General features: G+C 41.2%; 1 protein-coding gene across 2 annotated transcripts; it reads right to left on the reverse strand.

Annotated features, from left to right (window-relative positions):
* Positions 1-9,945: 9,945 nt before the first annotated feature.
* On the reverse strand, positions 9,946-21,159 carry LOC103701577 (mitochondrial outer membrane import complex protein METAXIN). Of its 2 annotated transcripts, none has more exons than XM_039128482.1 (6): positions 20,726-21,159; positions 18,405-18,745; positions 17,931-18,007; positions 17,717-17,777; positions 11,390-11,564; positions 9,946-10,348 (listed from the first exon to the last, which is right to left on the reverse strand). In XM_039128482.1, exons 1-6 carry the CDS (start codon positions 20,889-20,891, stop codon positions 10,173-10,175), a joined length of 996 nt encoding a protein of 331 aa, XP_038984410.1. In that variant the 5' UTR covers positions 20,892-21,159; the 3' UTR covers positions 9,946-10,172. The 2 variants fall into 2 exon arrangements, with proteins under 2 accessions (XP_038984410.1, XP_017696907.2); XM_017841418.2 differs by having other exon boundaries at positions 9,946-10,354; positions 20,726-21,117.
* Positions 21,160-21,204: the final 45 nt, after the last annotated feature.

Genomic DNA, 21,204 nt, shown 5'->3' on the forward strand with positions numbered 1-21,204 from the left:
ATTAGAATATAGCATATCAAATACAATAATCTTAAATCATCTAGGATTAGATTATCTTTGAATAAGTCTCCATTTGGGGGAGCTTTTGGAGGGCCAAAAAGCATTTTCTGGCCCTCCAAAAGTACTTTTAGATAAAAATGGTGTTTAATAAAATTTTCGGAAAGCTCTTTCAGCTTTTGTGGAAAGCTGAAAACAGCTTTTGGGGAGAAGATCCAATTTAGAGCTTTCCAAAAACGCTGTTTTCAGCTTTGTCGGAAAGCTATTTTTTGGACCAAAATTCTCCTATTTAAATCACACTTTTTTTTCCAAAAGCCTCATCCTGCCTCTTCCTCTCTCACCCATCCTCTCTCTTTCTATCTTCTTCTTCTTCTCAACGCCGCCACCTCTGTTCCTTCTTCCTCTTCTTTTCTTTCTTTTTTTGTGTTTTGGGAGCTCGTGGCTGCCCACGATGGCAGCCACCATGCCGGCCACCACCCATGGCCGGCGACCCCTCTATATTTCAATGAAATAAAATGATAAATAAATAAATAAATAATAAAAAATAATAAGTGAGTGGTAAATAATCTGATCTAAGTAAATAAATAAATAAATAAAAATAAATATTAGTAATTATTTAACTAATTTTATCATCTTGTTAGAAAATTTGTTAGAGAGATAAATGATCATTAAAAGGATGAAAAATTAATTTACACTAATAATTATAATATTATATATATTTATTATTGTATTATACTATAAATATAATATTATATTACATTATATTATAATACATCGATATGTTATGTTAAATAATTTAATATTATATTAAATTATTATTCTATAATACATAATGTTATAGTACTATATTATAATATTATATTACATTAATGTTATATTGTATTATATATTTATATATTAATACATATTATATTTTATTATGCTTTGTTATATAATACTGGTAATGTCTTTTATGGTCATTTTGTCACACAAAAGTACTTTTCAGTTTGTTTACCAAACATATGTTAAAGTGCCACACTACTTTAGAAATGTAGTTACCAAACAACAAACAGCTTTTTATAAACGCTCTGCTTCAGACAGCTCTACTTTCAAAAGCTCTATTACTAACAGTTCTCCAAACAGGGCCTAAGAATCATCAATGATCTAAGATCACCTCGATGATTCTATTTAGATCACCAAACGCTACCTGAGAGGTATCCTAGATAATTGGCGGTGATAGGTTCACACTTAAACTTGGTGCTTGGCAAAATTGTAATTTTCACAAAAAAGGACTATACTTGGTACACTAAAATGGTACGTCGGTATCTTGCACGAATTATTAACTTATTACCTTATTACTATAAATATAGTTAATAGGAGTTCTTCAAACTTATTATATGAGATTAGTCGGAATCACTAATTTCCTCTTTTAATTATTTAACAATCTCTAATATATGTGCTTGCAAATATAATTTATTGCATTTTTTTTTACAAAATGGATGATTCATGCAGTTTTAGTACGGATACATCCAAAAAAGTCAAAGAACAACAAGTCACAGAGTGCTCTAGGCAACTCCCTCTCTTGAATCCATAGAACTCCTCCAGAGTGATCGGCCACATATGAGGCCACGCAATCTACGACCCCATTAGCCTCTGTGTAAACATACTTGCCCTGAAAAGCCACGCCGCCACTAACCATGACCAGGATGTCTCGAAGCAAAGGGTGGCACCCACCCACGCCGCTAGTGCCTCCTAGATCCAGCTGATCACCGTAGCTAAATCACCCTCAAGCATGACTACTCTAGCTCACAGCACACGCCGAGCATGGCTCAAACTAGCCCATGCCACCCTCAGCTCAGCCTCCGAAACCGTGGTGTTGAAGATCTGGCACCCACCAGCAATAACCACCTTAGAGTCTAAGCTTTTAATGACGAAGCCTGCACCTCCCCTCTTGCCACTATCTAGCACTCATCTATCGAAGTTGACCTTGAGAAAACTCAGGGGAGGGGGCTCCCAGGTGAAAAATACTATTCAAGGTGCTACAAGAGCTAAAGTAGAGCCCCGAGTGTCGAATCTTTGCCGCATGTACCCGGGTCCGCTCCACAATGAACCTAGGTAAAGGGCTGCTCTTACCAAAAGTCCAGGCATTCCTGACTACCCAAATCTGATAAATAGTATAAGTCGCCCCAATGGCCATTTGTCGAGTCTGGGGGGCGACGATCCACTATCTGAGCCCCTCCAAGAAAGGGCCCGAACACCAAACATTTGGCGAGATCTCGACGAGCCTTCATACCCTCTTAGCTCGCTCGCATTGAAATAGTGTATGGTCCATGATCTCATCCACCTGGCACCTAGGGCACTGAGGATGAATGCCTAATCCCTATCCGTTCAGCACCGATCTCGTCGGCAACTGGCCCCAAGCTACCTTCCAAAGAAACAAGGCCACCCTCGAGTAAAGACCGAACCTCCAAATCCATGACAGTCCAGTCCTCGGCGCTGCTCACTCTGAAGGATACGATAAATATCTCCCACTCTGACTCTGGGTCTGCATGATATATTTCAAACTCTTATGTTCGGACTAGCACTCCCCGAAACAAGAAGCGATCGAACTCTCTCTGCGAGATGCTCCCCAAACAGATGACCGATTCAACTGGTGTCCCACCCAGCCCCCTCCGGGCGGAGAGGATCACAAACCCGAAGTCCATCCATGGACTCAACATTGACCATAGGTGGCCAGAGCCTCACCGAAAGAGAGTCCACCTAAGAGTCCTCCAACATATCCACACTATGCCCATCACTGATCAGCCACCTGGTGTTAGCCAAGGCAGTGGGCACATACCTGCAGATCTTCTGCCAAATATAGGAGCACCTTCGGCTACTCTAAGCTGCACCATCAATCCGTGCTGGGTCGTACCGAGCAGTCATCACCTGACTCCAAAAATACTGCGGCTCAAGGACAAGCCTCGCCGCATGCCGAGCAATCAACGCCTCTCTCCTCACAAGAAGAGAATGCACCCCCAGTCCTTCCTCACGGGTTAGTTGGTAGATCGTCTCCTAAGCCAGTAGATGCACACCGTGGCTGCCATCATGAGAGCCCTTAAAGAAATTTTGGAGAAGCCGCTCAATCTTTATCAGCACAACTTTTGGAACTACAATATTTGACATGAGGTATGCAAGTATGGGGCTCAAGACCAACCTGACTAGTATCAGCCTATCCATCATGGATAACGAGGCCGCCCTCCAGTTCTCCAATCACTCCTAGATGCATTGCACTAAGTTGATACACTCCGACACCCGCAGTCTCCTTTTCATGATGGAAACACCCAAGTAGCTTTACAGCCCTTCCTGCTCCCTCATGCCAAGTAGCCCTCTGATCTCCTACCTCACCTGCAGCTCCATCTTCGAACTGAAGCAAATAGTAGACTTATGAAGATTCACCTTCTGCCCTGATGCTTCACAGTAGTCCTCCAGGATCCCTCTAAGGGCCGCGCATCCCTTGTCCTCACCCTAACTAGGAGAGGCAGTCATATGCAAACAAGAGATAAGAGATTGGTCAGGTACCAGAGGCTGGTATACAGGCCTCCAACTCCCACTCCCAACAAGTAGCCTGCAGAGCGCAAGATAGCACATCAAAACATATGACGAACAAATTAGGGGACAAAAGACAACCCTCGCGAAGCCTAATGGTGGATCGAAAAAAGGTGACTGCGTCTCGTTGACTGGGATGGAAAAGAAGGCCCCTATAGACAGCCCAGAACTCATGCTATCCAGATCTCGTGGAAGCCAAAGCTCTGCAACGCATGCTTGAGAAAGCACCAACAGACCCTATCGTAGGCCCTCTCCATGTTTAGCTTTACTGCCATGTAGTTTCGCCGCCTCAAGGCCCGTTGCAGGTCCCACATAATCTCCTAGGCAATTAAGATGTTATTGGTAATGCTCCGGCTCTCCACTAATGCCCCCTATTTCTGACAGTAGAGACCAGGTAGCTAGGATTTCATCCTACCCATCAACATCTTCGCTACAACCTTGTAAAGGGTAGTGCAAAAACTAATGGGCCTAAAGTGGCCAGGCTCCGCCACATCCAGGAACTTCAGGATGAGAGTGACGTATGTTATGTTCCAGTCATCAGCCATTGATGTCGTGCTAAAGAACAACTGGACTGCCTCCACTACCGCCCTCCACATAATGCACCAGTATCTTCTAAAGAAGAAGGGTGGAACCTGTCTAGCCCTAAGGCTTTGTCCTCCGCGAGGGCCCAAACAGCCCCCACACCTTCGACTTCGACACAGCCCAGATCAAGTCTGCATTCTCTGCCGCCCCAACTCCGACAACGAAAAGTAGGCACTTGCCTCTGAGTTACTGTCCTCCATCTACCCAGACCTGAAAAAATCCAATAGAACATGTCTAACTCTACTCTCCTCCACCCACTGCCCTACCCCATCTCTCAAGGATCGGATCATGTTTCTCTACCTCCTAATGATGGTCAACCGGTGGAAGAAATGAGTGTTTCTGTCACCCTTCTTTATCCATTGGACTCTGGATTTCTATCACCAAAAAACCAGCTTCTGACGCAGAACAACCATGTCGGCCTTTAGAAGTTCACCACTCCTATCCTCCCTCCTCTGAAGGTTAGCAATGGACGCCTCCACCTCCTCCAATCTTTTGAAGATGTTGCCCACCATCTCATGGTTCCATCTACGTAGCCTCCGCTTGGTGAGCTCCAACCTATGCGAGACCCTCTACATAGTATCTCCTCGCACCAGCATCCCCCAGGCCTCCCGAACAATATTCTAAGACTGGGGGTACGATAGTCACACTTTCTCAAAGTGGAAAGGACTACTATGGCTAGAGCTAGAAGCAGTGGAGATCAAGAAGGGACAGTGATCAAAAGCAATCCAAGGCAGATGACGAACCTGGTAGGTGGGAAAGCATTGGATCCAACATGGTGACGCGACGACCCTTTCGATCCTCTCCCACACCCTGATGTGGCCAAAACGGTTGTTGCACTAGGTGGATCTCGCTCTAGAGAGCCCACGATCCACCAATCTATTCGTCATCAGGAAGTCCCGAAACTCCCTTCTCTCCACCTTACCAATGCAAGCCCTACCACCTCTCTTCTCACTATGCCCATGTATGCAATTGAAATTGCCCACCACCATGGTTGGCATTTCCTAAGAGATAGTTGGTGACCTCACCCCAAATGACTCTACACACCAAACAAAACCCAAAGAGCTTTATTAGGCTAAGAGATTACCATAACAATTTGTTGAGGAGAGATGTGGAATACATCCATAATGGCAACCCCCGCTTCCACAGCACCAAGATACTCCCAGATAGCTCCTGAGACTCCACTACAATTGACTCCCAAGCAGCCGCAAGGCGACGCTGTGCTCGGCGAAGGCTATCTCCAAAAGTCACGTCTCACACAAGAAGCAGATATTCGGGTCATTCACTTTGACCAATCTTCTAAATGAAGTGTTGAAAGAGGGCTTGGCCGCCCCCTGCAGTTCCAAGCAAGGATCTTCATTCCGCACCGCACTGCCGGTCGAACCCCTGCTCATCGCCGCATAGGGCCTCAGATCCCTTCATCCCAATCTGGGTCGGCCCATCACCAACCCCACCACCCTTAATGGGACAAGCGCCTTCCCCCATGACCGCCGCTCTCGCCATCCGTACAACCAAAGGATGATCCAGGAGGCCGCAGAAGAGCTAGTGGCCACTCGGCAAGCCATCGGTCCACCGCGGTCGGCCACCTCCCAGCCCAGCCCGAGCTCCCGGGGATCCGCGACCAGACCACCCAGGGCACCTTTTTCCATCAAATCAGCGCCTAGATCCACCTCGGGAGACCTCGCCCATAGAGGCTAAGGGGAGCCGGGGGTCACCGGAGGCAGGGCCGAAGCCGCCCACGTTGGGGAAGAAGCCGGAGAAGAGGCGGAGGGGGGCCAGCCCCCGACTCTTGCAATCCTGGGCCCCGGTCAGGCCCGACCTGACGCTCGTGTGCAGCGGGCGTGCACAGCTCATCACTAAAGGTCGACCCACACTCCAAGGTTGGCCCACACTCCAAGGCCGGCCCACAGCAACCAGGCCCAGCCCACCCCATCCGAATCGAACACTAGGCTCTTGGGTCGCTTGTTGGCCGGTCGAAAGCCACCTGCGTCCTTCACCGAGTCAACCAGGGCGGACAGCAGGTCAAAACTCAACCCGCCTCGGCAACGACCCTAAGTCGTTCCCGACCCTAAGCTCGAGTTGTCGCCCTCGCCGGTCGATCGTTCCTTCAAGGGGAGCATTGGAGCGCCACTTTCACCAGTTTCTGCCAACCATCCGAGTTCGGCAGAGCCAGGGGAGCTCAAATGGTTGGGAGGAGACTGCAGCTTGGAGACTCGGGCATTGACTCGGTCATCTTCCTCGACCGCGATGGCCCCTTTCCTGCATGCAGTGGCCGAATTTGCATAGTCGTCAACCAGGGGCTGAAAATCAGCCACCATATCTCTTCACGAGAGCTCAAGTCTGGCTCCCCAAGATCTCTGCCAGTCTCCACCACCATGGGAGCAGGGGTCCACGACCGATCCTGCCCCTCCTCCACCAACATCGGTGCCGGAAACCTGCAACTAGCCTCCACATGCCCGATCCGCCCGCAATCAAAATAGAATTTCGGCACATTCTCGTAGGTGAAGGGCTACCACAACGCCCTCATCTTTCTCTTGATCTTAACGCTGGGCAGCAGCGACACGATGGCGTCGATGGCTATCTTCACTTGGGCAAAGCCTATAACCTTCTATTGCTCGGTGATTCCTTCAATGGCGAGCGGTCGGCCCGCCACCGCCACAATCCAGAGGATTGTCTCGCTTGACCAATACTCCACCAGGAGCTAGATCCAGACCATCGCCATCTTCACTGTGTCCAATTCCGGCACAAAGTCAGGAGCCTATGGCTCCATGGCCAGCAACTGGCCCACCACCACCCACAGGCCGCCGGTGAGCGCATGGTCTCGATCAACAGTCGATTTAAACCGGAGCGCGAGGTGGTCGTCAGTGAGAGGCACCGCTTCCACCTTGGCTTCTATTTTTCCTCGGAGAGCGACATCCCGAGCCACCACTCCACCGACACACGGCGGTCGAGGCTTCAGACTACCACCACACGATCCTCCCACTTCTTCCGCGATGCCTTAATAGGTTCCTTCAGCAACTCAAGGACTGTCGTGAAAAGTCGTCGAAGATTCTCCACCTCCACCTCTGAGATCGAGTGCGTCGCCCAACCCCGGAGCTTCGCTCGATTGCCCAACTCCTCCCCCCATGCCGACAAACCCCGGCTTCTACCAGCGGCGATGCTTCCCACCACCTTGCACGCCTTGGTCTTCTCCTCCATCTTCGATCATGCATAAAACTTAAAGCAATCGCCTCTGAGAGCTTGTAAATTCAACCTTTAAAATGACAATTTACATATACCTTTTAAATCATAAACTATTATTTTAAATATAAAATAACTTTATTGCGCTTCTATATTAATATTCTGATAAAATTATATAAGCATATAACGCTTTTCAACAAATTGAAAATTCAAATATTTCAAAGTATTAGTATAAAAGAAAAATGGTAACAAATGCCATTTATTTCTAACATCACCACTAAAAACTTTAATGTAGAGTTATAGACAAGATGAGTATGTATAAATAGTAATATCTGGAAAGTAAATATACAATAAATTATATTTGCAGGAATATATATAAATATATATGCATTAAAAAACATTATAATTTAATATACAAATGAATAATAAAGTAACCATTTTACCCTCGAGACCTCGGTCAAGGAGGGAAGTAGTTTAGAGGTACTTTGGTAATTTTAAAGTCGGGTGTGGCCTCTGGGTGGGCGGGCGAACGGTGTATCATGTACGGCAAGCAGAGCGCAGCCTCACCTCTTCTTTGCCATTGACTAGGGATAAACTACCAAAGAAGAAATTATTCATGGACCAGGTCTAGCGGACCGGTCGAAATCTCCCGGAGCACGTTTGTTAGATAGGAGGAACCGCTTATTTGATCTTCAATTGTTTAAATACAAGAGGTGATGTGGCGAGTGGTCCACTGGACCTGGTCCATCCAATTCTTAGTCCCGTAGAAGACCGCATGCGGAGCCTGCTAAGACACGTGGCAGAGCTGGGTGACTCCAGGTTTCGAAAGATCAGGATAGGAGGCATCGTCCTCCGTTGTGCGGCTGATCACGGAGCAAAAGGAAGCAAGACATCAATTCGGGGTCCGGGAAAGGAGATAAGGAAAGGTTAGTTTCGAAAGGAGAAATAAATTAAATGAAGAGTAATTGGAAATGAGAAACAACACTACGAAGAAAATGGGAACATAGACTCGAAAAACTCTTCCTGCTGAAAAACAAATTTGGAAGTGGAGTTTTAGTTTATAGCATTTAATATTTCTGTATTATATCCTGTTTTCAATTACTCACATGTTTCTCTATGTTTGTCGTTGAATAAAAAATAAAAACAGGCTGAACTCACATGCTTAGAAGGATTCAACATTTCCACTTAAAGAGTACTAATTGCATTAGAAGGATTCAACCTCTCCGCTTTAAAGTACAAACATAGAAGGATTCAAGTTCATTGTTATATTTACGGATAACTAATTTAATTATGCCAACTATTTATTGCTCTCTCTCTCATTAATGTCTGCATAAAAGAAAATCTAAACTACCACTTCAAATTGTGGTATTTCTTTTATTTTTTTTAAAAAAAAGTTTGAGTATTTCAACTCAAAAATAAATTTCCTTTCAAATATTAGATCCTCCATTTGACGGAGCCCGTCCTCTAATTTTTATCTACAACAGACTTTGACGCAACAAAAACCATCGGTTAATACAAGATGTAGCAATGACACGATATTTCGAAGCATAATCGGGCGCAAGCCCCTCAAAGCATTATCAGACCAGGACACGATAACAAAGGGATATATGAGCAGAACCTTGCATGATCTGCCTTCCCACTTGATATAACAGTTGGAGTCCCACTGTCCCAGAAATCAACTTAACGGCATGGAATGTTGGATTTCTGTTTCTCCAAACATTAACGGTGTCATCTAGTCCAACCACAGCCATCCAAACAACTAGATCATATTTAGCACAAAAGAAGTCAAATGTGTTGATTTGCAAACGGTGCTGCTCACCTGGAATAACCCTACTTGCATTTTGCTAGCATATACCACAAGCTTAAGCAGATATCTGAAGCAATGAAGATAGCAAATAGAAAATATATTGACCTTTGCTATATCGACCAGTATGGTGCAAACAAAATAGTAATCGCGACGCACATATATATACACACATTTTGCATCAAGCAGTATCAGACTCTAGTCCATGAAGATATCATAGATGACAAATGACCATTAACCATATATAAGTACAAAGAATCACTACAAGTCATGTCATTCATTAAGAAAAAGCTACTGACGTGAGCTTCAGCACAAGCATGAACAGACATCATAATTCTTAGCTGCTGCAAGTAATGATTTATATAAAATGACCATCACAAAACACTTGGATATCAACAAGAACACAATGAAGCTAATAGATAAGGCAGCTGATAAAAGTCGATAAGCTAGCCATACATTAAGCCGGTCCAAAGAAGCTGTTAAGAAGGAAAAGGCGGCCAAACCAATGAACAAAAATGAAAACTCAAGGTAAAATTTATGGAATCTCTATCTAATTGAACTTGGGAGAATATATACCGTGACAAGGAGACTGTAATGGCAGAGATGTAGTCAAAAGCATATGTAGGATGTAAGTGAATGCAAGTCAGTAGAACAAAGAGCAACTTGACAGAAAAAAAAAAAACACATTTAAAGGCTTAAGAAGGGATAAAAAAAAATCCACAATTTAGTAACACAGCATGCTAGAAGTGCTGGTGTGATTAACTGAAGCATAGGTATACCAATCATGAACATCAAACCAAGATCTCATGGCCATTACTAAATGTCCGGAACCCCAGATTGATGCTCGCAAAAGTAAAAAAAATGATTGTTACATAATAACTGACAAAAGTTGGCAAAATTCTAGTGCATGATACAAGTGATTGGAATTTATTAAATTTGATTAGAAAATCAATGTGCAAAAACAGAACCCCGTAAAGAAACCTCTGAAAAGTTACAACTTGTGATGTACGGAAGGACAAATTATCAGTACAACACTGGGAAGCTTTTAGTCTTCTTCATATGCTCCCCCATCTTCAGCACCATCTTCAGAACCATCAGCCCCTCCAAACAGTGACAAGAATACAATAACCGCAACAAGCTGTGTTGCAAGGAAGTACTTGGCTCTTCTCCTGAAAATTTTCTCTTCTTCTGTCCTCTCCCTTTTGGCTTTTGGCTTGGGCTCTGATCCTGAAAAAGCATGGTATCAAAGAAGCAGGATGTAGTTTACCACGGCGAATAGCTGAACACTTCATTATGTTAACATGACAAGAACTAAATTTATGAAATATTCAAGATGTCCAATAAAGGTGCTCGTGGAAAGGATAAATTATCTATAACATTAAAGAATAATTATAATCTATCAAGCAACTTTAAGGTGACAGCAATGATTTGTTCAGATTATGTTCAAGTATGCATCACGGCCAGCAAAAAACAAAAGATGGCGTGTGTCATCTAATACCAAGTTTTGCATGCTTAATAGAGTATTTTGATGGTTCACCTAAGTAATTCATGCTAAATTAAGTTTCTGACATATTATCCATGGGATCATGGATGCTACAGATTGTTGCCAATATTTTTATCAAATGCTGAAGTCAGTTGGCTGCATTGTGCTTCATGTAATTTGGGAGGAAACTGTTCCATAAATGAATGTGTAAATAGTGTTGTAGTTTCAACTTAACCCGCCAAGCTAGAAGTAGACCAATATATCCGTAATGACGAGGATAAAGCAATATAATAAAAAAAGGGAAAATTTAGTTTCCTTAGATACCCAGAATTCTTAATAGTGGAGTCAAGGTCTCATAACATCTGAGATGTCCCATTAAGAAAAGTCTGGAACAAATTGAGCTTATATTAATCATGGACTGAATTTCTAACCTGGCTCCAAATATCCGTCACAATTTTTTATGAACTTAATCAACCAGTCTTATCCTGTGTATTGGAAACAGCTTTATGAATTCTTCCTTTTTTCGTTATAATCAAGGGCTAAAATACACTTAACCATCAGGACTGAATAGCAGGAGTTAGATATGCTTTTAAAACAAAGAAAAAAAAAAGCCTAGTTCTGCATAGACATGGATCATGCAGAGAATAATAATAATAACAATAACAATAATAATGATAATGACAATGATAATAATATCCTATAATTAGTGTCAATTTCTACAAATCATGTTTAAAAAAATCAAAAAATAAACCAAGCTCATTGGTTCTCTTTTATCATACTCCATCGCGAGGAGGCACTTTTTCTAGGCATTGATGATGTTGATGCATCAAATGGAGATCTTGGTATCGATGAAGATGATGATGAGCTGGCTTCCAGCAAGTCAGTCTTAAGATATTCAGCATATTTTACTAGATTGGCAAGCTTTAGGAGGCTGTTCCGCAGCACTGAAGTATCCTGTGTAGCAGCAAATAAAAACATGATAACATCAAGAGTTGGAATGAATCAAATGCATCCAAGATGCAACCAGTTCAACTGCTTGGAACTAGATTACTTTTACAGTAAATGCAGACTAACACAAATGACAATTGCAACAAATAAATTATAGCAGAGAAGTGATTCTTCAAGAAAAATAAAATTGAAATGCAAGTAAAAGATAGCGGCTTGATCTTGCATAGCAATCTAACATAAACAAACTGACACTACCTTACATTTAAACTATGAAAATAGCAGTTTTTATGGTTAAAGACCCCATAGCATCTGCTATCAAACTTGACAACTTCACAAATCTTCCTGGCAGTCATTTGGTGGCACTTCCAAATCTTGGTTGGTTCCATGATCCACATATAGTGATTGCAAGAGATACAAATGAATTCGGCCCTAGAAAGTCCTTATCATTTAGAATACACATTACAAAACAATCAAAATCTCTCTTCACCACCCTAAAAAAGATTCATTAATATATATGTTTCACTGCTTTAATCAATGTTCAACATCAGCCCAGCCAAAAATCACAACCTTCTTATAATCTTCTGTTGTGAGAGATACATGACCTTTCGATCCGATCAGGGAGAAGGATGATTTCCTTCAACCCGCTCAACTGGAATCCCTCAAAAAAAAGCTAGAAGATTGAGGAATCTCGAAAGTAGGGCTTCAAGTCCCCTTTTTTTCATTGATGATCCACACCTTTTAAACTGAGATATATAACCCCTATTTATAATACTAATGTAGTTCAGCCTTTCACAATTTGGGTTGGATTCCTCTTCTAATCCTAATAGGACTCTTTTTTCTTAAATAGACATCTCTAGTAGAAAAAGGCTAAAAATCTCAAAGAGGTAAATCTCAACTTCTACATCAACTCTGTCTTCTGTCGCTCTGCCAAATTCTTCTCGGATAAAAAGCTGCGCCTGGTCAAAATCTTATCCGAAAAAAAAAAAATTAGTTTTACCAGCCTGTTTCAGAGACTAAACGATAGAATTTCGGCTCGATTCAACCTCCTAGGAGATTGGCAATGTAGATCTCAAAAAAAATACTCAATACCAAGAAAAAAAGATTATCTCAATCAGACATCATATGATCAAGTTATGACCTTCAAAAGTTTGGCTGCAATTTAGCTTCCCGATGTGGCGAATCTTACTCCTGAACCCTGTACAGCTCTGCTCGTAATGGCCAAAGTGATCCACATCAAGTCTAGTGATCCTTCTGAATACTCGTAGTGGTCAAAGTGTTCCACATCGAGTTTGATGATCCTCCTGAATACTCGTAGTGGTCAAAGTGGTCCACATCAAGTTCGGTGATCATTCTGAATCAGAACTTATCTTGTTTAGAGGACTTAGCTGCTAAATTAGAAATGAAGATGGAAAAATGTTTACTTCCCTGCCCGTGGCTGAACCACTTGGTTTTGCTCGAAGATAGAATTGTTGGTGCTTGTGTTGAAGGAGTCACCAATCAAGACACAATCTTGGTGACTTGGGCTATCTTCTCCTCTAGTTGTGTAAGACGTTCCATCACCTCATCATCTGTCGAGGTAGAAGTAGCAACCATACTCACCTTTGTCCTTCAATGTACTTCAAGCACGGATAGCTCTTCTTCTGACTGCTTGTACCGCTCGCACATCTAGACCATGCACTAAAGCTCCATAAATGTAGAGGACCGAAGCTCTGATACCAACTTGATCTGATCAGATCAAGTTCCAATTCCACCAGATAAGAGTATAACTTTGATCCAACTTGACCCGATCGGAGAGAAGATTTTCTTCAACCCGCTCAACTCGGATCTCCCAAAAAAAAAACTAGAAGAAGATGGAGGCATCCCGAAAGTAGGACTTTAAGTCCCCTTTTCTTTTATTGATGATCCACATCTTAAACTGAGGTACATAACTTCTATTTATAATACTAATAGTAAGATTCCCCCTTTCACAATTTGAATTAGATTCCTCTCCTAATCCTAGTAGAACTCTTTTTTCTTAATTAGACATCTCTAGCAGAAAAAAGTTAAAAATCTCAAGAAGGTAGATCTCGACTTCTACATCAACTCTGCCTTCTGTCGCTCCACCGAATTCTTCTCAGATAGAGAGCTGCACTCGGTCAAAATTTAATCCGAAAAGAAAACTTTCGCTTTGACCAGCCCATTTTAGAGCCTAAACAATAGAATTTTGGCCCAATTCAACCTCCTAGGAGATTAGCCCAAAGTTGTAGATCTCAAAAAAATACTTAATTTCAAAAAAAAAAAAATCATCTCAACTGGGCACCGTATAACCAAGTTATGGCTTTCGAAAGTTTGGCTACGACTCGACTTTCCGATGTGGCAGATCTTGCTCCTAAACACTGTCCAGCCCTGCTCATAGTAGCCAAAGTGATCCACATCGAACCTGGTCATCCTCCTAAATACTCGTAGTGGTTAAAGTATTCCACATCGAGTTTGATAATCCCCTTGGATACTTGTAGTGGCCATAGTGATCCATATCAAGTTTGGTGATCCTTCTTAATACTCGTAGCGATCAAAGTATTCTACATCGAGTTTGGTGATCCTCTTGGATCACCTTTAGCTTTTCTTTTTCTTTTTATTTTTCTATTATTTTGCAACAAGAAGGACATTTAGCTCGTTAGTCCACTGAATAGAATTAGATTTATTCGTTCAGTTTCACGGGTCCTCTTATTACTCTAGCAACTAATAGATTATGAGGCATTAACGGGAACATAAAGAGGTAGTAGTCACCTAACATTTGTAGAACCCAAACAAATATTTCTACAAGTATGAAAAAAATAAAACCTAATTTACAACTGCTACAGCTAAAGAACATACGTGATGCAATCACAAATCCCGCTAATCACATTAAAGACACAACCAAGTTCATATCCACAAGTCCATGAATCAAACTGAAGTATTGGATAAGCTAGAGTGATTGAATAATCAATGTTGGCCACTATATGGATAAAGAATAACTTACTTTTGTGAAATCTTTATGTGATGTATCAACCATTTGATCAAGAAAAGATCATCTTACAAGCTCAGTCTCAAAAAAAGATCATCATGCAAGCAACTGATAAAGTGGAAATGTGTTTCAGTCCGCTGAAGTAGAAATGAATTATTTCCTATTGGTAAAACATGAGAAAAAGGGGACCACATTGTTGTGTTTGAGCCCAAAACATTGTTTTTATTTCTTACTATAAGCTGGATATAACCCTCAAACCCAAAGTGACTAGTTTTCTTGGAAACCAACTCTGCCATGGGCCAAGAACCAGAACTTATAAAACCTACAAACTACATACTGTGACATTTCCAATATTACACTCCTTAATTGTGGTGTAAGAAAATATATATTAACATTATAAGATACATTATTCTAGAGTTGGATGCCCATCAATTATTAGCACTCCAAAAATGTGTCAATAGGTAAATTAAACACCAATGACCAAAGCCTCAACTTCATCACACCTTACGTGATCCTGCTACAAAATTAAACCAAGTTAGTTTTCAAGAGTTACTTCCATTATAATGAATCTTACATAATTACTCATTCCTATTGCTGTTATCAGTCTTGCTTAGGGCTAAGCCTATGCCTTAAAATTTAGGCCCACGTATATTATAGGATTGAGCCCAGCCCGCCCTCAGCCCGCCCTCAGCCCAGCTCATGGCCTATTTGCCCTAAATAAACCCCATCTCTTGAACATGAACAGGAGGTGGAGGGGAGCATGTTGCGGTGGCAAGCGGCAAACGGGAGGAAACGACAATGATGAGAGAGGAAAGGGAGGTAGTAGTGGCAACAAACAATGAAGAAGAGGCCACAGCAGGGGCAAGGGGGGAGGGAAGCCATAATAGAGGGAGGCAACATGGAGGATAGGCAATGGTGGCAAGGAGGCAGCTAGTGGTGGAGAGGAGGCCATGATAGCAGCGAGCGACAGAGGGAGCACAGCTGGCAAGTGGCAGATGGAAAGCTAGCACATCTATGAGCTATGGGAGGGAGGCTGCCGCATTGACGAGCAGTGGAGGGATGTCTTAGCGGTGGCAAGCAACCAAGGGGAGCATGCAGTGGCTGAGAGGAAGATGCAGAGATGGTGTGTGATAGAGGGGATCATGCAGTGGCAACAAGCAGCAGAGGGGAGGAGATTGGGGATTTTTTTATTTTTTTCAAATACAATGAGAACTAAGAAATCTCGTTTTGTATTGGACCAAGGCCTAGTGACCTTGTGCTGCGACAAGCCTAGGCATGATCTTTTATGATTGGGTGGGCTCGGGCTGATAGCTAATATGACAGGCCGAGCCTAGGCCTGAGGTGGGCCTGCCTGAGCCCGATCCATTAGCAGCGATGCTCATTCCATCAGTCAAATGATGCCAAAAGGCTATTGTAAAGCCTCACTAAAATCTTCCCAGCCCAAAAATCAGATTATACAAACCATGGTTACTTCTTTGCTCTATACCAACAACCCCAATAGCTACGAATTCCAAACTAGCATCGTAGGCAAGCATACAAATATCCTCTTTGAATTGAATATATGAATTATCAGGTACTCAGTAAATAAAAGCTATGAATTTTGACCTAGTTAGACTATTAGACGTAAAAGAGGAAGAAAAATGGATAGATTTAGTTTGAGGAGGCTTGAAAAGGTTATCTCCTAATGTTTATAATGAAACATTTTACTAAATATCTTATCTTGCTTTGCAAAATCCCAAAATGCGTCAAAAGAAGGGTCTAAATACTCCTTATTGCATATTGCACCTCATCAATTGCCTTCTCTCCTTGATAGTAAATGTTGCAGCAGAACTAAATACTCAATCTTCTCAATGGTGCTCCTAGCAAGTTACAGAACTCATATATTTACAATGAGCTCCGATCTGTAACCTTTTTTTGGTGAAGCATCTCTCTTTAAGATCTGAGCTGGTAAAACCAACTTGCCAAAGGCCTGATCTTTCTATTTCATACTGTAATGTAGGCAAGCTATAGATATTATGAGGCAAGTGTTGAATGATTCACTATGTATTCATAGGTACCCTTGTATCATCATTTTTGCCATATCTAGTGCCATCATCTTCTTGTTTTGCAAACCTTCATCATTTTATGATGATGACCAACCAAACTAAACAATGTTCCACTAACACCTTATGCATCTTCTTTAGAAAGTTCACATACAACACAATAAGAAAAAGATATTTAAAATTAACACCCAAGATCAAGCAATTCAAGATTTTGTTACACATATACCTCCTTTCTCACAAGGGCAACAGATTTTCTAATGCAACTCATCTGTTGTCACAACTGGTCCAAATTGTCAGAGTTCAGGTTTTTTTTTCATGAAATGGATAAGATCATAGAGATGAAATAACAGCCCACCACCATCACCTTGCCAGCTCTCTCCTATTTGCTACGGATGGAATAAATTATTGTTTTATGAACAAGAACTCGCACATGATACCATGTCTCCACTTCTTCTTAAACAAAATCTAGATCTACAACTCAAATGGCAGGTCAGGTGATTTTTCTATCTATATAGATTTGGCCTATTGGGAAATGATTTATTTAATGTAAACTTAAGGGAAAAAGTAATCATGCATGACATTATGCAGACAATAGCCCAATAAATATAATTACCACAGGTAAGCATCCTCAAATATGAGAAAGACACAGACGTACGTATTTAAAGATTTAAACTACACATATACCACATCTAAATAACTTATAAATTGCAAGCAGACCCTACTTTAAGCTGCATCATCAAAAAATATGTCCGATAGTTATGTTATTCATCAATGTTACCATCCACAAGTGAGCAGCAGCGATGAAATGACAAAAAGTGAATAGCAGATGACATGAGTATGCATCCACCACTTTCCATTAATAGCAATGTCCAAAAAACTGTAGTTTGTCTTTAAATTGAAAAAGAAAGAAAGAGGACTGTTTTTGCTTCATGATGCAAGAAAAAATATTTTAAAATCCAAATCCTTTTAGCAGGCTTCCAGAAGGGTTACAAATATGCTGCAGGGCAACTGATAATGAGAATAATGAGACCCTCTTTGTAATAAGCCATTGATATGTTCAGTTAAAATTTAAAATAACAATCAACAATCAGGTTCCATCAAATATGCAACAATCTAGAAGCAACTGAATTTACCGGTAATGCATGAAGGACAAAAAGAGCATGTCCAAGGAAAATTGCATCCACACTTGTAGGCCTGTATGCAAGGAAAATAAACATCCAAATTAATTACTAGTTCCTAGTAAACTATCGGAGATATGGTTCTAAAAAGGATGCTAAGCACATAATAGTACATATTATAGGAACAAAAAATAGGATGAAGTTTGTAGATCAAAGAACTAGTTAGTACCTATTGTCAAACAGAAACTCCTGTGCTCCTAACCTCGTAGAGAGAGCGTCATATGCCATATTTGCTTTTTTGTATATCTGTTCATGCAGAAATCTCAGTCAAATGACTACCAAGATAAAATATATTTCTTTATTTTTCAAGCCTCTTTATAAGAACAAAGTGCCAAAAAAAAGAAAAAATAAATAAAATGCAAAAGAAAAGAAAAGGCATGCACAAGTGGCAGCATCTGCAGGAACGAAGCAAAGAATAATTACATACATCAATAAACTAAGTGAAATTGCATTTTAATTATAAAAATATAAGAGAATACTAATGGATCCATCCAATTTACAATAAAGAACTGTGTAGCAAAACTTATTGAGTCCTCTGCCCTCCTTCAAGTGTCCTTAATATGTTTTTCAAATGTTCAACTAAATCCACCTATTCAAGAATGCAAATATAATTAAAGATAGAGCGAGAGAGAGAGAAAGAGACCTCTGCCTCTTTCTCTGCAGCATTAAGACTGGTTATTCCGCATAGTTGCTTCACAGCTCGAGTTTGCTTCCAATGAAGGATTTTTCCAATTGGCCTTGGAAGATCAGAGAAATATATCTTATTGGCAATACTTCCATCAGAAGCCACCCAAAGTTCATATTGCACCGCTTGCGCAAGCCAAGTGCTGATCATTGCTTTTGTAGATACCCATTCAGGGACTGAAAGGCTTGGAAGTTTTGAGTCCAAATCAACAATACTATCTTCTGTCAAACAATCAATAACCCCTCCTTTCTCATTGTTGAATGCAACATAATCACCAAACTCAACATATGGTACATGATCTGTAAAAAATAGCAGAAAAAGATATGACAGTTGCAGCATTTAATGGTAACAAATGATGCAGTAAAAATATGAGGGATAGAAGTTGTACACATAGAAGATGAGACAAAAAAGGTGATGCTTCAGCCTACGATTATAGACTAACATATTTGTTTTCCCAAGCTTAAGGATTCACCCTTACAATTGTAGCTTTTTTCTCAAGATTTGGTGTAAGTCCCAGATCAATGCTATCCTCCAATCATAAATAACTTGCATCACCAACTAGTTTCATGCATCTCTTGGCTATTGCATATAACAAGTCATAATAGTGGAAACTATTGCTGTTGAGTATCTTATGGCCATTACAGTGAACGTGATTACATAACTGCATTCCAAATACTCCATTTTCTTGGACAAATGTTTGAACCGCCATTACTGCGTTCCAAATACTCCATTTTCTTGAACAAATGTTTGAACCCTTAAACTCCAAGGCTTTCCACCAATGATCTTCTAAAGATATATAATAAGGGAATGCACTATCAAAATAAGCATCAGTTGCATCCTAAACAATTTTAAAGAGATAACTGCTTATGTCCAACCTTGGTATAGACAAATCAGATACAAAAACATGCTTATTATATCAACTTACTTCACATACTCAGTGAAGCCTTGCATAACCCTAAAGAACCTTGACATAACCCCTTTCATGCCTTTGCTCCTTGATAACAGTTAGCAAATCCATCAGTATTTCAGTATCTCAGCTTCTCAGTCTCTTCTGAAATTTTTTTATTGACTAACATAAGAGTAAAAAGACAACTGAAAAATAAACATATGTGAGTTTAAACATTTTACTTTTTTTCTATAACATGAATACAAGGAATGCTTTGGATATTTCCCATACAATAGTCCTTAAATATTATAGTGCTATCTTAGTCTAATGCTCAATATCGTATGCAGTACATCTGCATTTATCTACAATGTAATATATGATTAGAAATTGATAAACAGTCATAAGTACATAGACAGGAACATTCTCCAATTGATCTCACATATAAATTCAAACCCCAAAATAGACCTCTGAACATCCTATATAAAGCATCAGACGTATATACAAGAAGCACTGCATTTTTCCCCTTAATGAATGGTTGCTGCTACACTCATTTCCAGTAAGATTATTGGATTTGAGAGGAAAACACAATAACTGATGCCAGAAGTGATCATAAGAAGCTACCACTCATATTTTGAGAGCTTAATCAACTTGACCATCTCTAGCTGATTGGAACTCAGATACTGCTGCAATTCTGCAATGCCTAAAGAAGTATGGCCACAAGGTAATTGATTAGTTAAAACAAAAGATTAACAGATGGAGAGGGACAAAGAGAAGGAAGACATGAGCAGGAGATAGTTTCAAGAAAACTAGGATTTAGTGATTATTCATAAAATTGCTCTATATCTTTAATATGATGATAACACTGAAAAATGGCCAATTTAGTTCACCCTGCAGAATCAACGGTGTATCTAGGCTCTCAATGCGAATCACCATGACCCAAAGCTTCTTCGATGCAAAGAGATTTAGTACCATCTTACTATGACCAAATATTGCTTAACCCAGTACACAAAGTCATGGAGATAATCTCAAGAGGCATACCGATGTTTGTAGATTTTCAAGAAAACTGGTTTTTCTTGCAGCTCTAAAATAATGAAACCTTTCCCACAGATTACCTGTCTTCTTGATCATTTCGTGCAAACCAGGTTTTTTCCCTTTTTTTTTCTCTTCCTAAATAAACAGGTTCCGAATTTTTCTAACGGAAGAACGTAAACGGGAGGAAAGATCAAAGTTAACAGTTTCCCATTGGAACTCGAACCCCTCTGGATTCTTGAAGAGTGATCGGAATAGCGAGAGCGATGGGTTCCTGTGCCTTGGTATGATAAAAGAACAGATTGCTTTTCTCAAAAAAATAAAAAAAAGAATAAAAAAGCACAAGAAGAGATTGAGAACGGACCAGAGTCAGGATTGGAGACATCGAAGTTGAGGTCGAAGGAGGCATTGGCGAGTCGGAGGTAGACGTAGACGGGCAGGCACGAAGGGCAGGCGGTGGGGAGGCCGAAGCAGCCCTTTCTGGCCACCAGAACGAGGCTCCCTTTCTCTTCTCCCTTCTCGTCCCCCATCTCGACCGCCCTCTCTCTCTCTCTCTCTCTCTCCCTCCTCCTTCCTCTCCTGGACTCTCGAACCGGCGCCGAAGGAGGGACTCTTGAAGGGTTTTGGCGTCTGGGGTTTCTTGGACAAGAGAATAGAGAGATGATTGCAGGGAGAGGCGCTCCCTATAAAGTGAGAGGGTTTTGATTAGAATAAAGATGCTTTGCCTCCCAAGGCTTTCAGTCTACGCACCGGCGGAAGCAGGGTTCGAGCCTCCTCGACCGACGGATTCGGTTTGTAACTTTCGCCACTGTTAGATTTGTGCAGACGAACGAATAAGTAAGT

The sequence above is a fragment of the Phoenix dactylifera genome, chromosome 1, assembly GCF_009389715.1.
Source record: "Phoenix dactylifera cultivar Barhee BC4 chromosome 1, palm_55x_up_171113_PBpolish2nd_filt_p, whole genome shotgun sequence".
Lineage (NCBI taxonomy): Eukaryota > Viridiplantae > Streptophyta > Magnoliopsida > Arecales > Arecaceae > Phoenix > Phoenix dactylifera.